At 39.0% G+C, this 17597-nt stretch overlaps 1 protein-coding gene across 6 annotated transcripts in view; it reads right to left on the bottom strand.

Moving 5' to 3' along the window:
* Positions 1-17597, bottom strand: part of ENPP2 (ectonucleotide pyrophosphatase/phosphodiesterase 2) — a 96466-nt gene that overhangs the window by 16191 nt on the left and 62678 nt on the right. For 4 of the 6 annotated variants that reach the window (XM_039853568.1, XM_039853572.1, XM_039853567.1 and 1 more), the window contains 8 exons: positions 17110-17218; positions 14231-14356; positions 10835-10866; positions 10034-10161; positions 7952-8039; positions 7700-7787; positions 6411-6595; positions 3688-3739 (listed from right to left, as the gene is read on the bottom strand). In XM_039853568.1, coding sequence (XP_039709502.1) covers positions 3688-3739; positions 6411-6595; positions 7700-7787; positions 7952-8039; positions 10034-10161; positions 10835-10866; positions 14231-14356; positions 17110-17218 — 808 coding nt within the window. The remainder of the gene's footprint in view (positions 1-3687; positions 3740-6410; positions 6596-7699; positions 7788-7951; positions 8040-10033; positions 10162-10834; positions 10867-14230; positions 14357-17109; positions 17219-17597) is intronic. The other 2 variants (XM_039853569.1, XM_039853571.1) reach the window with 1 other exon arrangement.

Raw genomic sequence — 17597 nt, 5'->3', positions numbered from 1 at the left:
TAAAGCTAGTCTTGACCCAAAGTAGTTGTAGTTGTAGTGGTTTTAGTAAAGGATATATATGTTCTACTTCAGTATCAACAAGGAATATTGGTAGATAAAGGTTTTTAAAATTCAGTGTCTGGTCCATTCAATTCATCTTGAATCCCACTATAAATTATGAATAATTACACTATGTATTGATTTCATCCTGTCTTCTCCAAAACATACACGGAAACGCTTTAACAAAACTAACATCTTTAGCACAATTAACATCCTCAGAAATAACAAAAACGAGAAACATTTCAGAATTCAAAAAAGCTACAGAGGAGATTCCGACTGTAGTCATATTTAAGACTCTGCTTTAAAGTTAACAAGGATTATCAGTGTTTAAGTCACTTTTCTTATTCAAATGTGACAGAGCCAAACATATACAGGTGTTAAAATGATTTTTAATTCCTTTTTTTCACAAAGTTAATATTGTATGTGAACCTGACTACAAAAATATAAAACATTTTTATAGCAACATAAATAAAGACTAAGGTAAAAATAAATAGTGCAATTATTCTTACAGTGAATACCTGGCTATAGTGCCAGAATTGTTTGCTATGAGAGATTAAAATTTTCCATTTTGTTCATTCATTAATCCATTGATTCAATGTCTCAAAGAAATGACTTTTCGTTGCACAGTAAGTTTGCCAAGATGTTAAGTATACGTGATTCAGAAACAAGAACAGTCATGCAATTAAGATCCAGAATTCACTACATATCTAGAAATATTAAGGCTTTAACAAACAATTTAGATCACTATTTTTGAAGATTATGTATTTTTCTCTTCATTTAAGGAAAAAACTTGATTCTATACGGTTTAAATATTTATAGCAAAATATTGCCTAAGATTAATTTAATATACCTCTCTGTTGTTACTTCAAACATCCCTTGGGTTGTTTCAATACGGTTATGTACAGCGTTCACAAGTGTGTTTTGCACAGTTGCATGAGTGTTTTTATGGCCTATGACATTAGCTACATATGAATGTTACAAACGGAATGTTCATAGCATACGGTTTATGGGGGGAAAAAAAGCACCTATGTAAGCTACCTACAGCTATGCTTAAAAAAAACTAGAAATACAAATAATACAACTTTACATTTGTATAGCACTTTAGGTCTAGGAAATGGTTTAAAAGCCTCAATATATATTCAAAGATATCCAGAAACGGGAAGCAATTACTCTAATCATAGCATGCACGTGCACTCAACACACACAGTGACTCGAATTCATGAAGTTCTAGTCTAATGGAGCAGACACTGAATATTTCAGGTGGGAGTCTAGATTTATGACCCAGGAAACACCATAAAGATTTGAAAGAATTCTGACCAACAAAATGTCACTTTGCAGCTAAAGAAATGACTGAGATAGGATCCTTAAGAAGACAAAGACCAAGAGACACGAGAGAGAAAACTGAGGTTTATACATCTTCCAGAATCTAAACTAGGAAATGCTTTACGCATAATACGACAATGATATATAATTATTTTTATTTCATGTAATAGTTGCTAAGTCTCTCTTGCATCATTAAAGGCTATCCCAATAGGCCACGAGCAGACCAAGGCAATGAATGTGCTACCATGATCCTCCCCTAATATTTTATGTCATCAGTGTGAAGTCATATCCAGGGAACTGTCGGTGACACAGCTGACAGAACCAGATGTCTCAGAGAAATCAGCTCCCAGTCCAGGGTAGGCACTCAACAAATGCCCATGAGGGTCCATTGCCATGAACGTGTATAAGCCTTAAGTTTCATTGATGTAAAATCGTCTTGAAATAAGACACTTATGTCTACCTCTGAGCAATGGATGTCTGTGGTCACACACTATAGGACCTTCCAGCTCTGAAAGGCAGTGATTTACCTAGAAGACGCCTCTTCTTTTCATACTCAGAAGTTTGAGGGTGCTGTTTATGCCAAATTGTGGAACTGGCTTTGTCACATGAGCACACTGCCACCAGCAAACTAAATGCAGAATTTTTTCCCCCAGATGGGAATGTTTTAGTACCAGGAAGAGCCAGAGCTTGAATCAGCAAAAACACGGAAGTCGATGTAAAGTTATCATAATTAACTATTTCATTAGCGACTTTTAGAAGAGAAACATCTCAGTTTTATTTCTCTGCCTTGGTGACCGTATATTCGAAAAACTCCAATCGTGAGACTTTGCATCTCTTGATCCTGGCGACATTCCAATTTTTCTGATTATAATGACATTGTAATACACTAGGGGTTAGATGTCAAACATTTCAAATCACTTCTAGAGTTTATGAAGGATCTGTGTACCTTCCACCAACTAAATCCTATCTTCAAAGCTGTGGTCATCCAATTACATGCCGAAGAGTCTGTGTGTTCTGTGATCAAAGAGAGAAGGGGGGGTGGTGGCGATGCAGAAAGGGAAGAAGAAAGAAGATGAAGATCTTTATAAAAAGGGAAAAGAAATAAATAAAATCTTCTACTGGTTTCCTCAATCTTTACTTAATCAGATTGGAAACAGCACATATGATAAACAGAACCATATGTAAGCTAATAACTCAAAGATTGCTCTCGGGAGAATTCGACTATTGCATCTCTACTGCATGACTTCAGGCTGCTGTACTTGAGTTCTATTTACTTTTTAATAAACTTTTAGCTGTTCCCTTGCTGTTACAAGATGCTATCCCATCTACTGTGATGACATGCATAAAAGCTTTTCCCTCCTCTTCTAATTTCTTTTAATTCTCTGGAATTTCAAAACCAGAAAAAAGGGCGTGTGGGGGTAGTTACATTATTGTTCTTAATTATTCACTACCCTTTTATAAAGGATTATATCCTTCTACCCATTGCCATGTGACTTGCAGGACAGTGTCCTTGTTGAAAAAATATTTCTCTACTCCATTGTTTTTATGGACCTTGCTCTCACCAGTGAACTGTGAATGGAAGTGACAAATACTTCATGAAAGCAGAAGTGTTGAGACCCATGGCACAGTTCTGCCACGAAAAGGGCATTGTGCAGCTCGGGGTTGCTCCTTCTGCCTGGATTCCAGAATAAGTGCATATGGGACAGAGCCATACTTAGCCTACAGTCGGCATACTGAAATGTGAGCAAGACAGGCAGCTTTCTCGGTACAAATCACTGCGATTTCTTTATCATCCCAAGATTGGAGAAGTTGACTAATACATGCATGTTATCATTGTACCTAGATTACAAGGAGGAGGTAGGGCTCAAGACGATCCTTATGTGGAAAAGGCGTTCTGATTTGGTTCCTTCTCTCTCTCCTCACAACATATACACTGACTTTCCACGCAGGTGAACTACAGTATATGTACGAGTTGCTATTATTTATAATAGCAGGTCCTGTCCTGTCACAGAAGTTCCCATCAGCACCTTAACATATGACCCATCAGATACACAATGGTATGTTTGATTTCCAAAAGGCTTAGAAGCTATTAATAAAAAAAAAAAAAAAAAATGGGTATAAAATTTTTCTGACTATGACACAGCTGGCATCTGTGTACATAGAATAAAGAATATCCTTTGTCAGATGGATATTAAAGTAACTTTGCAATCCAAATTTGAGTTTTAAAAAATATTGTGCTTACACTTTGAAGTAAATAAGTCTCTTCGATTTTCAAAAACTAGAAAAATAAAACTAATTTGATTGCTTTTTCCATCAACCCCTTACCTTCTGTAGATCCTTTTATGTGGAGGCGTTTATTGAGTTCATCCAATTTGTTCTTCGTGTGTGAAAACCAGAAAAAGAAAAAAGAAATCAGAAATTTTATTTCTTTCCTGTACCCTTATCTCTACTTAGGAGCCTGCTAAGTTCAAAACAAGATCCTAAATTCCATTAATAGTGTAAGCTGTGTAGAGGAATTTTATCTCAAATTAACATTCGAGGCTCCACTTCCTAGTAGTTCTATGGTCATGGGCACCCTCTTTTTTACTTAAAATTTATTGGGGTGACATTGGTTAATAAAACTAGGTTTCAGGTGTATAATTCAATAAGACTTCATATGTATACTGCACTGTGTGTTCACGAAGTCAGATCTCCTGCCATCAGCATATATTTGACCCCCTTCTTTAATCTCTGTCTCCTTTTCTTAAAACTGTGAATAATATGGTACCAACCTCTGGTGCTGGTAATGATGACTTTTGGGGCACATATATGTAAATTAATCAGAATAGCACCTCAATATTTCAGATTAATCTTTTATGTATTTTAAAGTGATTCCCAAATTAACTTATGAAGTTGCTTTTTCCAAAGCTGAAAAGTAATGGCTCAGCAACTCTGTACCTTACTATACAACTGAGAGACATATCCAGCATATGCGTACGAAAAGACATTTGCAATAATGTCTATCGCAGCATTGTTTGGAGGTGCTAACAATTGGAAATTACCAAATGTTCTCAAATAGGGAAATAAATAAAATCACTATGGTGTATTTTTTTCAATTAAATATTAACTAGTAACAGTAAAAATGAACAAGTTAAAACTTCACGTAGTAAATATGCATAAATCTCAAAAACATGATGATGAGCCAATTAATTGTAGGACACATACAGTTCAATAGCACTTACAGAAAATTACAATATGCAAAACTATACGATAGGTTATTTTAGGGAACTATACTACAGATTAATTACTGTATCATTTAAGAGGTACACGTGTATGGAGTAAAAGTATAGAGAACTATGTGACAATTATACACACTATATTCAGCATACGAGTTACCTTTGGGGTAGGGAGGAAGTGGGATCGGGGGAGGGAGGGTACACGTGGAGCTGCCACTGAATTCGTAATGTTTTCTTTCTCATGATGTGTATATGTGATTAATCTCTATACCTTTTCAATATATCTGTATATATATATTTTTTTTTTAAAGAAAAGTAAGGTAGTCTTTTGGAGAAACTCAAGACAAAATAAAGACAATCCATAATTCCTCCTATATGGCTTATGATAACATATCCAAAATATTTTTTATTCTCTAAAAGAAAGGTAATTTAGAAAACAAGATACAACTAAGAGAGTGCTCAAAAGTTATATTTGGAATCTATCTGAAGACCACTTCCTGTTGACTTTAGCAGTGCAATTTGAGCTGAGGTCTGAGAATTACCTGCCTTCGAGTAATTATTCTCATTGGTTCTTGTCAGTTGCAAAAGTAGGAAGGAGAAGAAGAGCAAACTGATTCCTCCAGTGGTGAGCTTCCCAAACTGGCTTCTAAGCCCCTGGGAATTCTGGAAGGTAGCAAATGGTAGGGGATGGAGGTGGGGCACTGGGAGAACTGTTTTCCATTTCTCTGAGATCTAATAGAAAGATCACAGATTTACCCATAATAAAACTACAAGTGCAAAAATAACTGATTTCTTTCTTTTATGTTGGCATAAACTCAGTGTGGTAACACTGGGTATTTCTTGCTATCGGAAGCACTGACTGGCAACTATAAAGGTCTCTGACCAATAGAAAATTCAACAAACAAATTATTGCTTAACACTTGTAGCTTGTTTGGTATTCGAAAACTGTCCAAACACGATGTGCTGCGTAGTCTTTATTTGCACCACCACCACCATCACCATCACCTCCATCCATGTTGCACCCTTCCCTACTCAGCCCTGTGCCCTGAGGGGCAGACCTCTCAGGACAGCATCAAAAGAGCAAGCTTGCCCTCCGGCTTCCTGTTTGGCTCTAGCAACGGGAGGCACCAGTAGGGAATTAGAGGAGAAAAAAGAAAACAGGGTTTATTTATTCCCCTGGTTTCCTCACTACAAGGTTGCAGTGTATTAGCTGCATCCATCTACTGAATTCCATAGGTCTTTCCTACATAGCTTTCCCCAGTGCTCTGGTAACTGCTCCCCCTGCCCCTTTATTATTCGAGGCTAGTACAGGCACCCTGCTAGCCCCAGGGCACTTCATCTTCCCTCAGTGATGTTCTACTCTGCTCAGCCTTTGTTAATAGTCCTCTCATTAAACACTTTTGAAACAATCCTTTGAAACTCTCTTTAAAAACCTCTTCTGCATGAGCCGTTTTTTTTTTTTTTTTTTTTTCCCCTATTGGGACCATGACTAATAGACACGTGACCCAGATTGAAAAAAAGAAAAAGATCTTTGGCTGGGAACTCTGACTCCACAATATAGCGTTATGAATTCTGCTTTTTGTCCTTCATTTTCTATACCTGTGTTGTCCAATATGGTAGCCACAAGCCACATATGGCTCTTTCGACATAAAGTAATTAAGTTAAACAAAATTAAAAATTTAGTTCCGAGTGCTCAAAAACCACATATGGCCAGTGACTACCATTTTGGACAGAATAGATATGGACCATTTACACAGCACAGAAAGTTCGATTGAACAGCCCTACTCTACACCCAACCACCTCCTCCGTGATAAACATAAAGGTTATTTCTACCTTTGGCTCTACCTTATCATCACAGGTGCAGCCCAGGTCAAAATCAGACTGAAGGTACATAATCCCTGGATAATTGGGTCTGGTGACTTCCTCTGGTATGGTTGGCCTGAAGGTGTTAGTCCGCAAGAGATGATTCAAACTTCCATGGGTCCCATTATTAGGAGCTGGCTTCAATCCCAGGAGATCTAATGAGAAGAAAAGAAGCCAGGTGCTTTGTAAACATTTTTTGATGAGATATGGCAAGAGTCAAAAACAATCACCTTCCAAGGGTCTGAAAACTCTGAATGCTGATCAGAACTGGATAAAATCAAATTAGATAAAAACCTTCTTACTGCCTCAATCATTCTAGCCTAACGATGTCTTGCCACAGCTTTCTGAAATAGCATGTTCATTGCTTGATCAGAGACAGACAGAGAGAGAGAGAGAGAGAGAGAGAGACAGATTCCCCAAAAGAAAGTAAAGGAATAGGGCTTTACCTAGCAATTGCCCATGTCTGTGAGTTACAACCTAAAGACTATCAGACTCTTGCCTTTCAGCATCTCTAAGAACTTTCTATACCAAATTTTGAAATGAGATTTATAATCAATAAATAACCTCCAATGCACTCCACAGAAGTACGGGGACAAGAGGAGGCTTTGGCCCTGTGCCTTGAAGTGCCACTGTGAAATGAACAGGCTGATTTCATAGCGAGTGAATGGTTGCCAAGCAGGCACACAGTGACTTGCCTAAGCTGGGAGGCGGGACAGGGGAGAGTTAGCAGCCAAGATGGGAAGAGAACCCAGGAGACCCGACTTTCAGACTCCCCCTTTAACCACCAGACTGGCACTCCCTTATTAAATAGGAAAAGTTGTCCTCATTGAGCAACTAGAAGTGCAAGAAAGAAAAATAATTAGGAGCACATAAACAGCCGGCCAGGATGCAAGCTGGCAAAATTTCAACTGGGCTGCAGTGTGAGAGATGGAGATGGGAGAAAGCTCTGTGCGGGACTCTCGCTTCACCAGGTCCCTGACCAGCGGTGTCAAACTGTAATGCTATGTTGGAGCAGCCAAAGGCTGCCAACAGCAACACCATGAAAACTCCTCATTAGTCAACTGTTGGACGAAGACAAAGAAGCCATAGAAGGGAATGATATGCTGTCCTCCAAACCGATGGGCGAGTTAGAGCATTAGTTTTGCAGGGAGATGAGGTGGTCCTGGAAAAGAGACACCTCATTTCTTTCTCCGACACTGAGGAAGTTCACATGTTAACTCAAGATTGTTTCGTTGGTTTTTATTAAATCAGTGACTTACCACACATAACATTGTAAAGTTCGATGTTTTCAAATGGAGGTACTTTAGTCTTGTACTTAAATGTTGGGCCATAACCTACAAAAACAGTCTTCCAAAAGGTAAGGAAACAAAAACAATTAGACACATCGCTACTCTCCAGTAGTGACCCTTCCCCTCCTTACGACTCCCGTGCAGCGTCACTCACGCCGCCATCCCTCATCCCTTCTGAGAATCACTAAAACACACTTCCAATTCCCAGTTCTGTGATCATACCTGCATGCTGTTGACCTTGTTATCAAATCCATGGTCCCCCTGGAAAAAACACTTTCCTGATGGTTTCTTATAGACATCCAAAGGTTTCCTACATCACAACAATTGCATAATCAGTCAGGATTTCTCATGAAATCACTCTGATAAATAGCCAATTTCGGTGCACAAAGAATCTCTAAGAAGTGGGTTTTGCGAGCATATTTATCTCTATTTTAATTGCATCATTCCTGTGGTGATGAAAAGAGGATGCTGTTCATTTCCAAGTGCCTTTGCTTTGACAATGAGCCCAGGACTAATGAGGACTTCTGAACAGAAGTCATGGTGCACTCCTTCTATGTAGTACTCGCACTGAGCAAAGCGCTCATCACAGGTAATGTTCTGTCTGTCTATATGCTTCAGCTTCACAGTCATAAAATTCTCCACTCTAAGACCGTTTGTCAGTTTACTTCTATATACCCCGCACTAGGCTCAATGCCAAACACATAGTAGGCACTTTTTAAATACGTCAAGTTTCATCAATGAGTGGAGATCTGTATTCTATAAAAATGTTTGCATACAAACCCTCCTTTGATATAATGCAACTAGAGACTATAACCTAGTGGAAAACCTAACATTAATAGCGACGAATCTAACAAAAGCCCAGGCTCACCTAGGTACTATCTCAAAACAGAAACAAAAAATGAAAACATTTCTCTCTATACATCAAAACCCTCTGATCTCCCTTGTGACAAGAAGACACCTTTTGCTTAAGTGTCATGGAGCACTTTTGCAAAAAAAACTTTCATGTTTATTAATACAAATATTCCCCTCATACCTATAGGGTACATTGCACTGAAGTAAAGTGCTTGGGGAGAAATAAAGAAATTAAACATTTGGGTCCCCATCCTTAGGAAAAGTACTTTCGGCTTGGGATAATAGGATATGCACATGTAATAACCCAACGATGCAAGAGTTTAAAAGATTTACTGCTAATTAAAGTGTCTGGTTCTGTCTATGATAATTTGCTCAACTGTCATCATCTTTCATTTAACTTCTACTCGCCAACCAGGTTTACTTCATATAAACCCACCAACTGCGCCAAATCTGTTCAAAGTCACCCTGTGTATAAATGTTCCCGCAGAGGACATACTCAGCCAAGCCATTTGGTCATATATTTGTAACTTTTCCGTGAAGACTCCCCGCGTCAGCTTTAAACGATTTCAATAATTTCTGGTCTTCATACATCTCTCTTCATAATCCTACATATTTAACTCTATGTACCCCACCCCCGACGATTACAGTAGGATATTTAGGTATTTGTCATGTGTCTCTCAGGGTGTTCCATGTTGATATAAGTTCCTAGAGAATGAGCAGTTTTTCATTATCTTCTCTCCCTGGTAAACTCATTAAAGTACCTAGCTAGAGTTCACATTGTAGTTGTTCAGTTATTACTATAGACTGATTCATAACACTTTTCTTAAGGAGAAAGTCGAAACTAGCAAGTGGGAAAGGGCTGCTGCCAGATTTGTGTGAAAATGGATAAACTTCTAATGATTAACCCTTTGGAGGTGGTGAGAGCTTCCAGGAGACATTCTACAAAGGACTCTAGGGCAAGGAATAGTCTCTTCAATATTGGATTCCTTTGTAGTTCAAAAAAAGGTAAACATCTGACATATTTAAGGCCAAATAAAACATGCCCACAGGAACAGAGGTTTTAAGATTACCAACATTTTCTGAACTCCTCTATCAACATCCCTACAAGCTAAGGCTTGTCAGCTGAAACCAAATCAGTTCGGTGTCTTAGTCATACTTCGGACTTACTCAAGTAATAAAAATAGAGGCTAGAATGTGAATTAAAGAACTGAAAAAGAGAGAGACACACACACACGGAGATGCACTGAGAGACTACAGGGAGACACTGAGACCCGGAAAATTAAAGATGCATTGTCTCAGCGCTAATTGTTTTCTTAGCATACAAAATCTTTGGAAACAGTGAGATGTCCAACTGAGATTTCTCTTTATGATGGCTGAGCACCTTAGAGCACTCAAATGGCCAAAGGGATGGTTTCGAAGATGAGAACCAGGGACAGCCAATTCCCAAGTTACCTTGCAACATGCCATCTGCGGTCCACCAATAAATGGATGTCCTCGATTCTTCTGTTGTTGGCATAGTGCAAACGTTTGGGAAGGTGTTGTTTCATGTAGGGTTTAAAGTGCTGATCTGGTTTTTTACACTGAAATATAAATGGAAATTGGACTTTAGATGGAATGTCTTCTATAAGAAAGCTTAGATAGCCTCTCTCTAGAAAGTTGAAGGAGATTTTAAGCCAAACAAAAGTTTGGTTCGTGAATAAATGAAATTTGTTACACCCTAACAAATAATATAAACTGAAAACAAGTAGGTTAAAGAGGATTAGATAACTTTGGAGATGGAAGGTGATCGGAGGGGAGGAGGAATTTTTTAAGATACATTCCGGACTCACAAGACCATCACTAAGAGCAATTCAAGCTCCAAGACCTCTCCCCAACAGCTTCGAGTCACAGGATTGGGAGGTAGCATGGGAGAGGCGGAGAACGCATGCCCAGGCCTCTGTGATTACACCCTCTTGAGGCTCTGAGGCCTCTATCCTGGGTGGTGGGCCGATCTGGTTCAGAAAGAGTAAGGATTTGTTTACTCTCAGTACTAATGGAAAGATCAAATATTGTCAGCTTGTATCATTTCCAAGACCATTAGGGAGCCTGCAGCTGTCCACAGGCCAGAAGTTTTGAAAGCTCCCAGGGGAACAAATATACAGGACAGCAGGGCAACGAGGAGAATGTTTCCCCCGCCCCACAGGAGAGGTGAACACAGAGATGAGTGTGTGGGAGCTGCTCCCAAGCAGAAGCCTGGTGACTGGCAGGACTTACCGTGAGATTAGCAATAATGGCTTTAGGGTCATCTGTTCAGAGAGAGAAGGAGAAAATTTTCAGAAGAGATGACAGTAATCACGAAGATAAATCCTTTTTGCTGTAAGACTCAATCCTTTATTTCTTTCCCCTCCCAGAAGGGCTATCAATTCAGTGTTTTGTTTTAAATAAATGTAAATCGTGTGTGGGCATTTAATATTTCAGTACGTGAAAAGCAGTTAAACGAGTGGAACAATCCCTACAGTAAATTTCCCTGCTGGATCCGGGGCTTCTCTACCAAACGGAAATCCTTTCAGAGCACCAGGATATGGTGAAGTCAATTACTTCTTTAAATTCCCCCAAATGGTTCAAAATGGTCTCTCTGGAGCCTGGATTCACTTTTTTTTTTTTTTTCTCTTTTTTCTTTACAATTTAACATCAGGAACTAAACTGGGCATTTGTGTCTGTTAATGTAACTTCCTATTTATCTGCAGATCTTTTAAACAAGTTATCATCCACTTTAAGATGAATCTCTGATCCACTGAGTTATGTTTTCTAAAAGGAGTTTTGTTTCCTCGGTAATATCATGGGTCTAATTACATAGGTAGCTGCCCCAGACACACATGTGTGTGCACCTCCTTTATTTTCACTACCAGCAAACAAAGGATATTTTAGTTAATACCCTGGACTATCTAAAAGCAAAACTATGTAAATGATGGTTGTGTATAAACTGTGGACAGGATTGTATTATCTGAAGGTCCCCTTTTGGGGAGCGTGGGGAGAAAGAGGAGATTGTAGGTTGGTTGAATTTTGTTTTGTTTTCAAAAAATTTGCTTCAGTATGTTATTATAGAATCAGCAGAGAAGGAAAGCAGAGTTCAGAAGAGATACCAACTGTCATGATGCAGTCACTTCTGTGTCCTTTCTCACTGTATGCCCTGGGCCTGTGCACAAGAGGCACACGATACACATTTGTTAATAAATATAAAAATGCACGAATAAGGTTGCCTTGCAGTGTAAGTACACATGATTCATAGACAATTTTCAGAAGTTTCGTTCTAAAGCTATAAAATCCAATGCTAAACAGTGGAATCCATTCTACTTAAATTAGGGTTAAATTTTAGTGGCATATTTTCATGGAAAGCAAATAAGTACCGTCACGTGCTACATAACGTGTTCCAGTCAACGACAAACCGCATATACGATAGTGGTGTGCCCCATAGCCTAGGTGTGTACTAGACTGCACCACCTAGGTGTGTGTAAGTACACTCTGTGATGGTTGCACAACGGCGAAATCACCTAATGACACACTTCTCAGAACCTAGCCCTACACAGCACGTGACTGTAATAATGGTAGCAATAATGGTTAACTCGAATTGTGCCCATACCATGTGTAGTCTGTCTATAAGTAAGACATCTTTCTCTCTGGTCATTCACAACAACTCTGGGGGCAGGGGCTAGAGTTCTCACTAAGTCAATGGGCATTTGGAAGGTGAGGGTGCTGACACTGGGACCCCAGCATTCTGACTGAGCAAGCCACGCTTTGTTCCTCTACACTCTGTGGCCTCATAAACCACAGTCCTCAAAAGAACCGGAGTAACTTCATGTTCGTTAATAATGAAAAATAAAATAAAAAGCATAGGGCGATCTCATGCTCTGATAAATCCCAGAGAACTACTGGGAAGTAACAAACGCCCAAGTCTACGTTTGGGACATCGATCTGTCAGTCTGAAGCACTTGGTCCTCTCAGGCTGAGGGCGCCCACGTCGTGTGAGGGCAAGAGGCCCCCAGCACAGGATGGTGGTTAAGAATCAGAGAATCTGGGTTTAAATCTCAGCTCTGCCACCTGCCAGCTGTGATACTCTGAGCCAGTTCCTTCACCTCTCTCTCAGCCTTGATTTCCACTATCTGTAAAAAGGATAATGATATTTATCATACAGGGCTCTCGGGAGGATTAAATAAGATGGTGTATATGTCATAGCTAACATTTAAACAGCTTTGACTATGTGCTAAACACCGATCTAAGCGATATGTAATCTCTCATTTACTCCTCCCAATGACCCTTATTTTATAGATGAGGACACTAAGGCTTGGAGTGTTTGAGTAGCTCCCCGAAGTCCCAGTGAGCACCTGGCAGAGCTGGGGTCTGAGCCCAGACGTCTTGTCACTGTTGCCCGGGCCCTTAATCACCTGCCCTAATGTCTCTCACAAAACGAAATCACATAAATAAAGTGTTTTGCAAAATACAAAACGTTTCATTCTTTGGTAGTTATTATTCCCTTGGCTCCAAGAAAGTTTTTTTTTCCCCTAAAACAAACTCCCCATTACAGTTACTGATATCTGAAAATACCTTTCAAAATAGACAAAAGCTTTCTTGCATAAGCCCTAAAATGCAAACACTAAATCAAGAGGGACCGTAAGTGACTCACATTCTGTCTCTGGCGAGGGCCTGCCTATCTCAAGTGAGCAGAGAAGGGAGGGCATACAGGACAGAAAGGACTGAAAAGGAGAAGGCAGAAACACTGGTGTTTTGTTTATTTTATAACTGTTGCCTGGAGCTGACCTTGGAACAGTTCCCATTTGTGTTGACTCAGAAACGTAGTTTGGGAAAAAAACTTAACTTTCCAAAGCTTTACACTTAGTGCCAATGGTTTCTTATTCCCAAGGCTAAAAACCCGAAAGCGTTTTTTCCTCTAAAATGCAGCATGCCTCCAATAAAACCATGGACTTCTCAAAAGTTAGGTGGGCAGCAGCACCTAAAACATTTTAGTCCTTAAATTAATGTTCTTGTCAGTGGCATCTCATAACTTGAATGTGTCAAACTTAGGTGATAAGATTATTTCTGTTGATTTTATTTCTAATCTTTCAAAATAGCTGCTACTTCCCAAGGGCTTAAGAGTCTCTCCTCCTGGGTTCTGTCCATCACTTTTGCAAAAGTGAACGGTCCCCTTCAACCGGAGTCCTAGCAACTTTCAGGGTCCAAATGTGGTTTTGTTGGCCCTGTCATGGACTCCAGAGCTTCAACTAAAGAGCAAGTCTTGAATCTCTTGTTGAAAAGCTCTTCTCTTGTAAACAGAAGTTTATGGTTATACACATGCCTCAAAATCAAGTGTATTTTCTACATGATAAAAACAAAAGCAAATATTTATATAATGTTATCATGTGCCAGGAACCACTCTAAGTGATACGCAGAGTTTCATTTTCACGACAGTCCTGTGCAGGAGTTGTTATTATCATTCCCATTTTTCAGATGCAAAACTGGAGCTTAGAGTTTAAATGACTTACTCAAGGTCGCTTAGCTAAGAGGTTGCAGAGCTAGGATTTTTACCCAAGTATTCAGAGAAGCTTCAGAGAAAAAGCCATATCTATTCCATTATATTAGCACTCTACCAACTTAGTATTTTAAGAATTGACTTACATTTAGCATTATTGCTAAATTTGGATCGAATTCTTCCTAGCGTTCCAGGCACTAACGTAATGTCATCCACATTAGTCAGGTAATTGCTCAAGAACTCAGTTCTATCACATGTGACATCTTCCATTCCTGTGGGAAGGGGGAAAAAAAGGATTTTCAGGCAATCTTAAAATTAAAATCTTAACACGGACACTGAAGATAATATCCAGGCATCTCTTTAATTACTTTTTAACAGCTTCATGCAAAGATCTCTCTCTTTTGAGGGTTCTTAAATTGACTTTAAATTTTTAAATGCTTTTTTTATATAATCTTTTCACTAGACTTTGATTTAGTCATATTATCTTGCGGCACTAGAAGGTTGAAAATACATCATCTCAATTATCATTTTATGCCATTTAGCAAGAACAGCAAGACAAAGGAAGTAACCGTAATTTTTAAAATAATCTATTTACACAGTCATTATGAAAAAGATCTATTCTTTAAAAAAAAAAAAAATCCTAGATTGCTTCAAACTCTTCCCAGCTGGGGGTGGTGTAAATAACTGGAATAGACAGTTCCGTGTCTCTTTTACAAAATGTGATTTTCCAGTTTTCTCTCTAATATATCTCCTGACTTGAGTATATAATCACTAGTCCTCACTCTGTCTCCACTGGTGGCCTTGGATGTTACTGACAAAACAATACTGGCAACAAGAGATGAGGAAGAAAAATGTTAGCCCCGATGACCACCCAAACTGGAAAACAAAATAACACTGAATATAGTTGTAAACAATGTAATCAGTCAAAACTGAAAGCTAGCAGCTAGAACACGAAAAGGGTCTAGGTAGGGAACTTTTTAAACCAACAAATACCCCTCTCCCACCCAAGATTTGTTTCCTGTCTGCCAAGGAAATGTTCTTGATCAATGTTTAAAATAAATAAATAAAAACAAACTCAAGTCTTAGAATCATAGACTATGGAGGCTGGTAGAGACCTTGATTGTTCTTTCAGAATTTATGAGATGACACGGAACTATGAAGTTTTAATATATTGATTTGCACAATCTGACGTGAATATTCTCCAAGAGGGGGAAAATAAATGATTCTGTAAAGGACATCCTAAGGTTCAGTAAAACTCAAATTATCACCTTCTGGAATCCCAGATTCATATACCTCAAACGCCACCCCCCAACCCTCGCCTTTTGTTTTTTTAAATACAAGCTGAAATGAAGAGAGAAAAAAACATATCCAAACATAGCACAAACATTATATATCTTGCCTTTTAACATTTAAACTCTCAGGGAAAAAAAAAATAAAAACAATAAACAGCTACCGTGTTCTAGCAAAATGTTTACCCAGGAATAGGAAGCCTCCAAATACATATTAATGGAAGACCAGAAGGATCTTCCATTTCTTACATTTCTAGAAAGTCACTTATGCCAATGATGAACCATCTCTCTTGCTCTTAAAGACCTTACGTGAAGTGCTTCTGAAGCATCCTCCCTCTTCATCCTCTGAACTAACACTGTATAGGTGTTGTGAGTGTTCTCATTCTACAGATGGCTCTTCAGGGGTGCAACGCAATTTGAATTCTATTGTAACTCATTCTACTTCAAAGCCCAGGCTGTGAACTAGACTAGACTACCTTTTACGTAAGAGACACTGTGGCTTCCCAAAACCAAAGCAGCCTACTCATCCCAGAAGCCTACACACTGGCAAGACAACATATTCGTCTATGCAAGACTTTTATAGTGCTCCAACATGTGATTCATTGGGACCCATCTACTTAGACTTCTGGCTCCAACCTGTGATCAGATGCTCTTGATACCTCTGGGCAACTTCAGTTGAATCACCTGCTCCGAATTTCTGTCCTATCTGCAGCTCTCCACCAAGTCAGACTCATGGAGCATGACTTTGCAGAGGGTCACATTTAGTCCCTGTGAAAGAGCAAGGTAGTCCCACAGCAATTTTTTAAAAACTTTTTCAGAGATGTTCTGGAACATTCTGGAAAGAAAACTTCAAGCCCAGAGCAGAGCTTTCACTAGGGAGATCTGCCTATTGTTCTTAACAAAACTACTAAAGAAAGAGTCAACCAATTTTCCTCTTCCAAACCCTGTCCTAGAGGGGAGCAAGCCCATATTCCAGAGTTGCTATTTCAATTTGATATTTCTGAAATGCAGGAGGCACTCTCTAGAACTCAGTCTGAGCACCAGTGAAATAAGAATGCTCTCTGAAGTCCCCCCATCCAGCACTGTAATCATATAATGTTTATGATGCTCTTGATCACCTCAAAAAAGGGTCATGAATTTTTTTCTACTTAACACAGTGATTTAGTAAAACGTTTTCCTAAACTGCTTCTTCTTCCAATAGTCTTTTCCACTGAAGCAGGGTCCTCTGGTTTTCATCTTGAATCCTCTCAGTGAATGCAAGGAAATAATTTTACTTGTATGCCAGAGACAAGAATCCTATGTCTCTGTCTCTTTATCACATATAATATTTATTTTTAGCCACATAAACTCTGTGGGCTCCTTTTGGGAATGCAGCTATCAGGGATTGGGTAATATTATCTGATATGTCACATTCACAGAGGAAGCTATTAATATCACAAATGAATAGTCTGCAAAACTTTAATAAGGGACAGATCTTTGTAGAAAGGCTTTTTCTGTAAAAAAAAGGAAGATACAGGAAGTCCTTGGTTTTGATCAAAATGAACTCAGGGTCACCTCAGATCCTCTCATAGTTTTGAGTTATGGCTCGATTTCTTTCTCTATCCCAAAGAAAGGGAAAAGGAGGTAAAGAAAGAACGCAACCTGGGATTCTGAGGGGCAGGGTTCCTTTTCTCAACACCCTCAGAAACATTATCCGTGAATCTCTCCTATTAGCAAAAGAAGAAACAAAGCTTTACCATGGTCTCCGACAAAGATGACATTTACACAGCGATGCAGCTTCAGTTGCTTCAGTCCATCCATTAATTGCCCCACTGTTTTGTCAATTTCCCTCAGAGGATTTGTCATCTGGAAAAAGGAGCAAATCAGTCCCTGCAGATTTTTTTTTTTCCCTTTTGGTTTCTCATAGATCTTCTACTCCTAGAACATTCTGGAAAGAAAACTTCAGGCCCAGAGGCAGAGCTTTGTCTAGGGAGATGTCCCTGCCCTTCTCAATGGGAATATGGTCTAAGCACTTTTATCTGTATTCTTTTAGGAGCATAAAACCTCTCCTCGTCCAATCCCTTCTGTGATACTTTGATTATTAAAATATCAGAAATATTAAGGGCAATTCTTTTTTTTTTTTTAGAGATGGAACGGTTTTTCTAAAATGTAACAATGTTCTTCAAATCTAAGAATTCTGAGAGTGAGCAGAAAGTCAGATGGATCATTTAAGTCTCTCGTTCCC

Source organism: Pteropus medius, unplaced genomic scaffold, assembly GCF_902729225.1.
Source record: "Pteropus medius unplaced genomic scaffold, Ma_sr-lr_union100, whole genome shotgun sequence".
Classification (NCBI taxonomy): domain Eukaryota; kingdom Metazoa; phylum Chordata; class Mammalia; order Chiroptera; family Pteropodidae; genus Pteropus; species Pteropus medius.
Note: the sequence above shows the minus strand (reverse complement) of the source record. Positions and strands in the feature narration are given on the sequence as shown.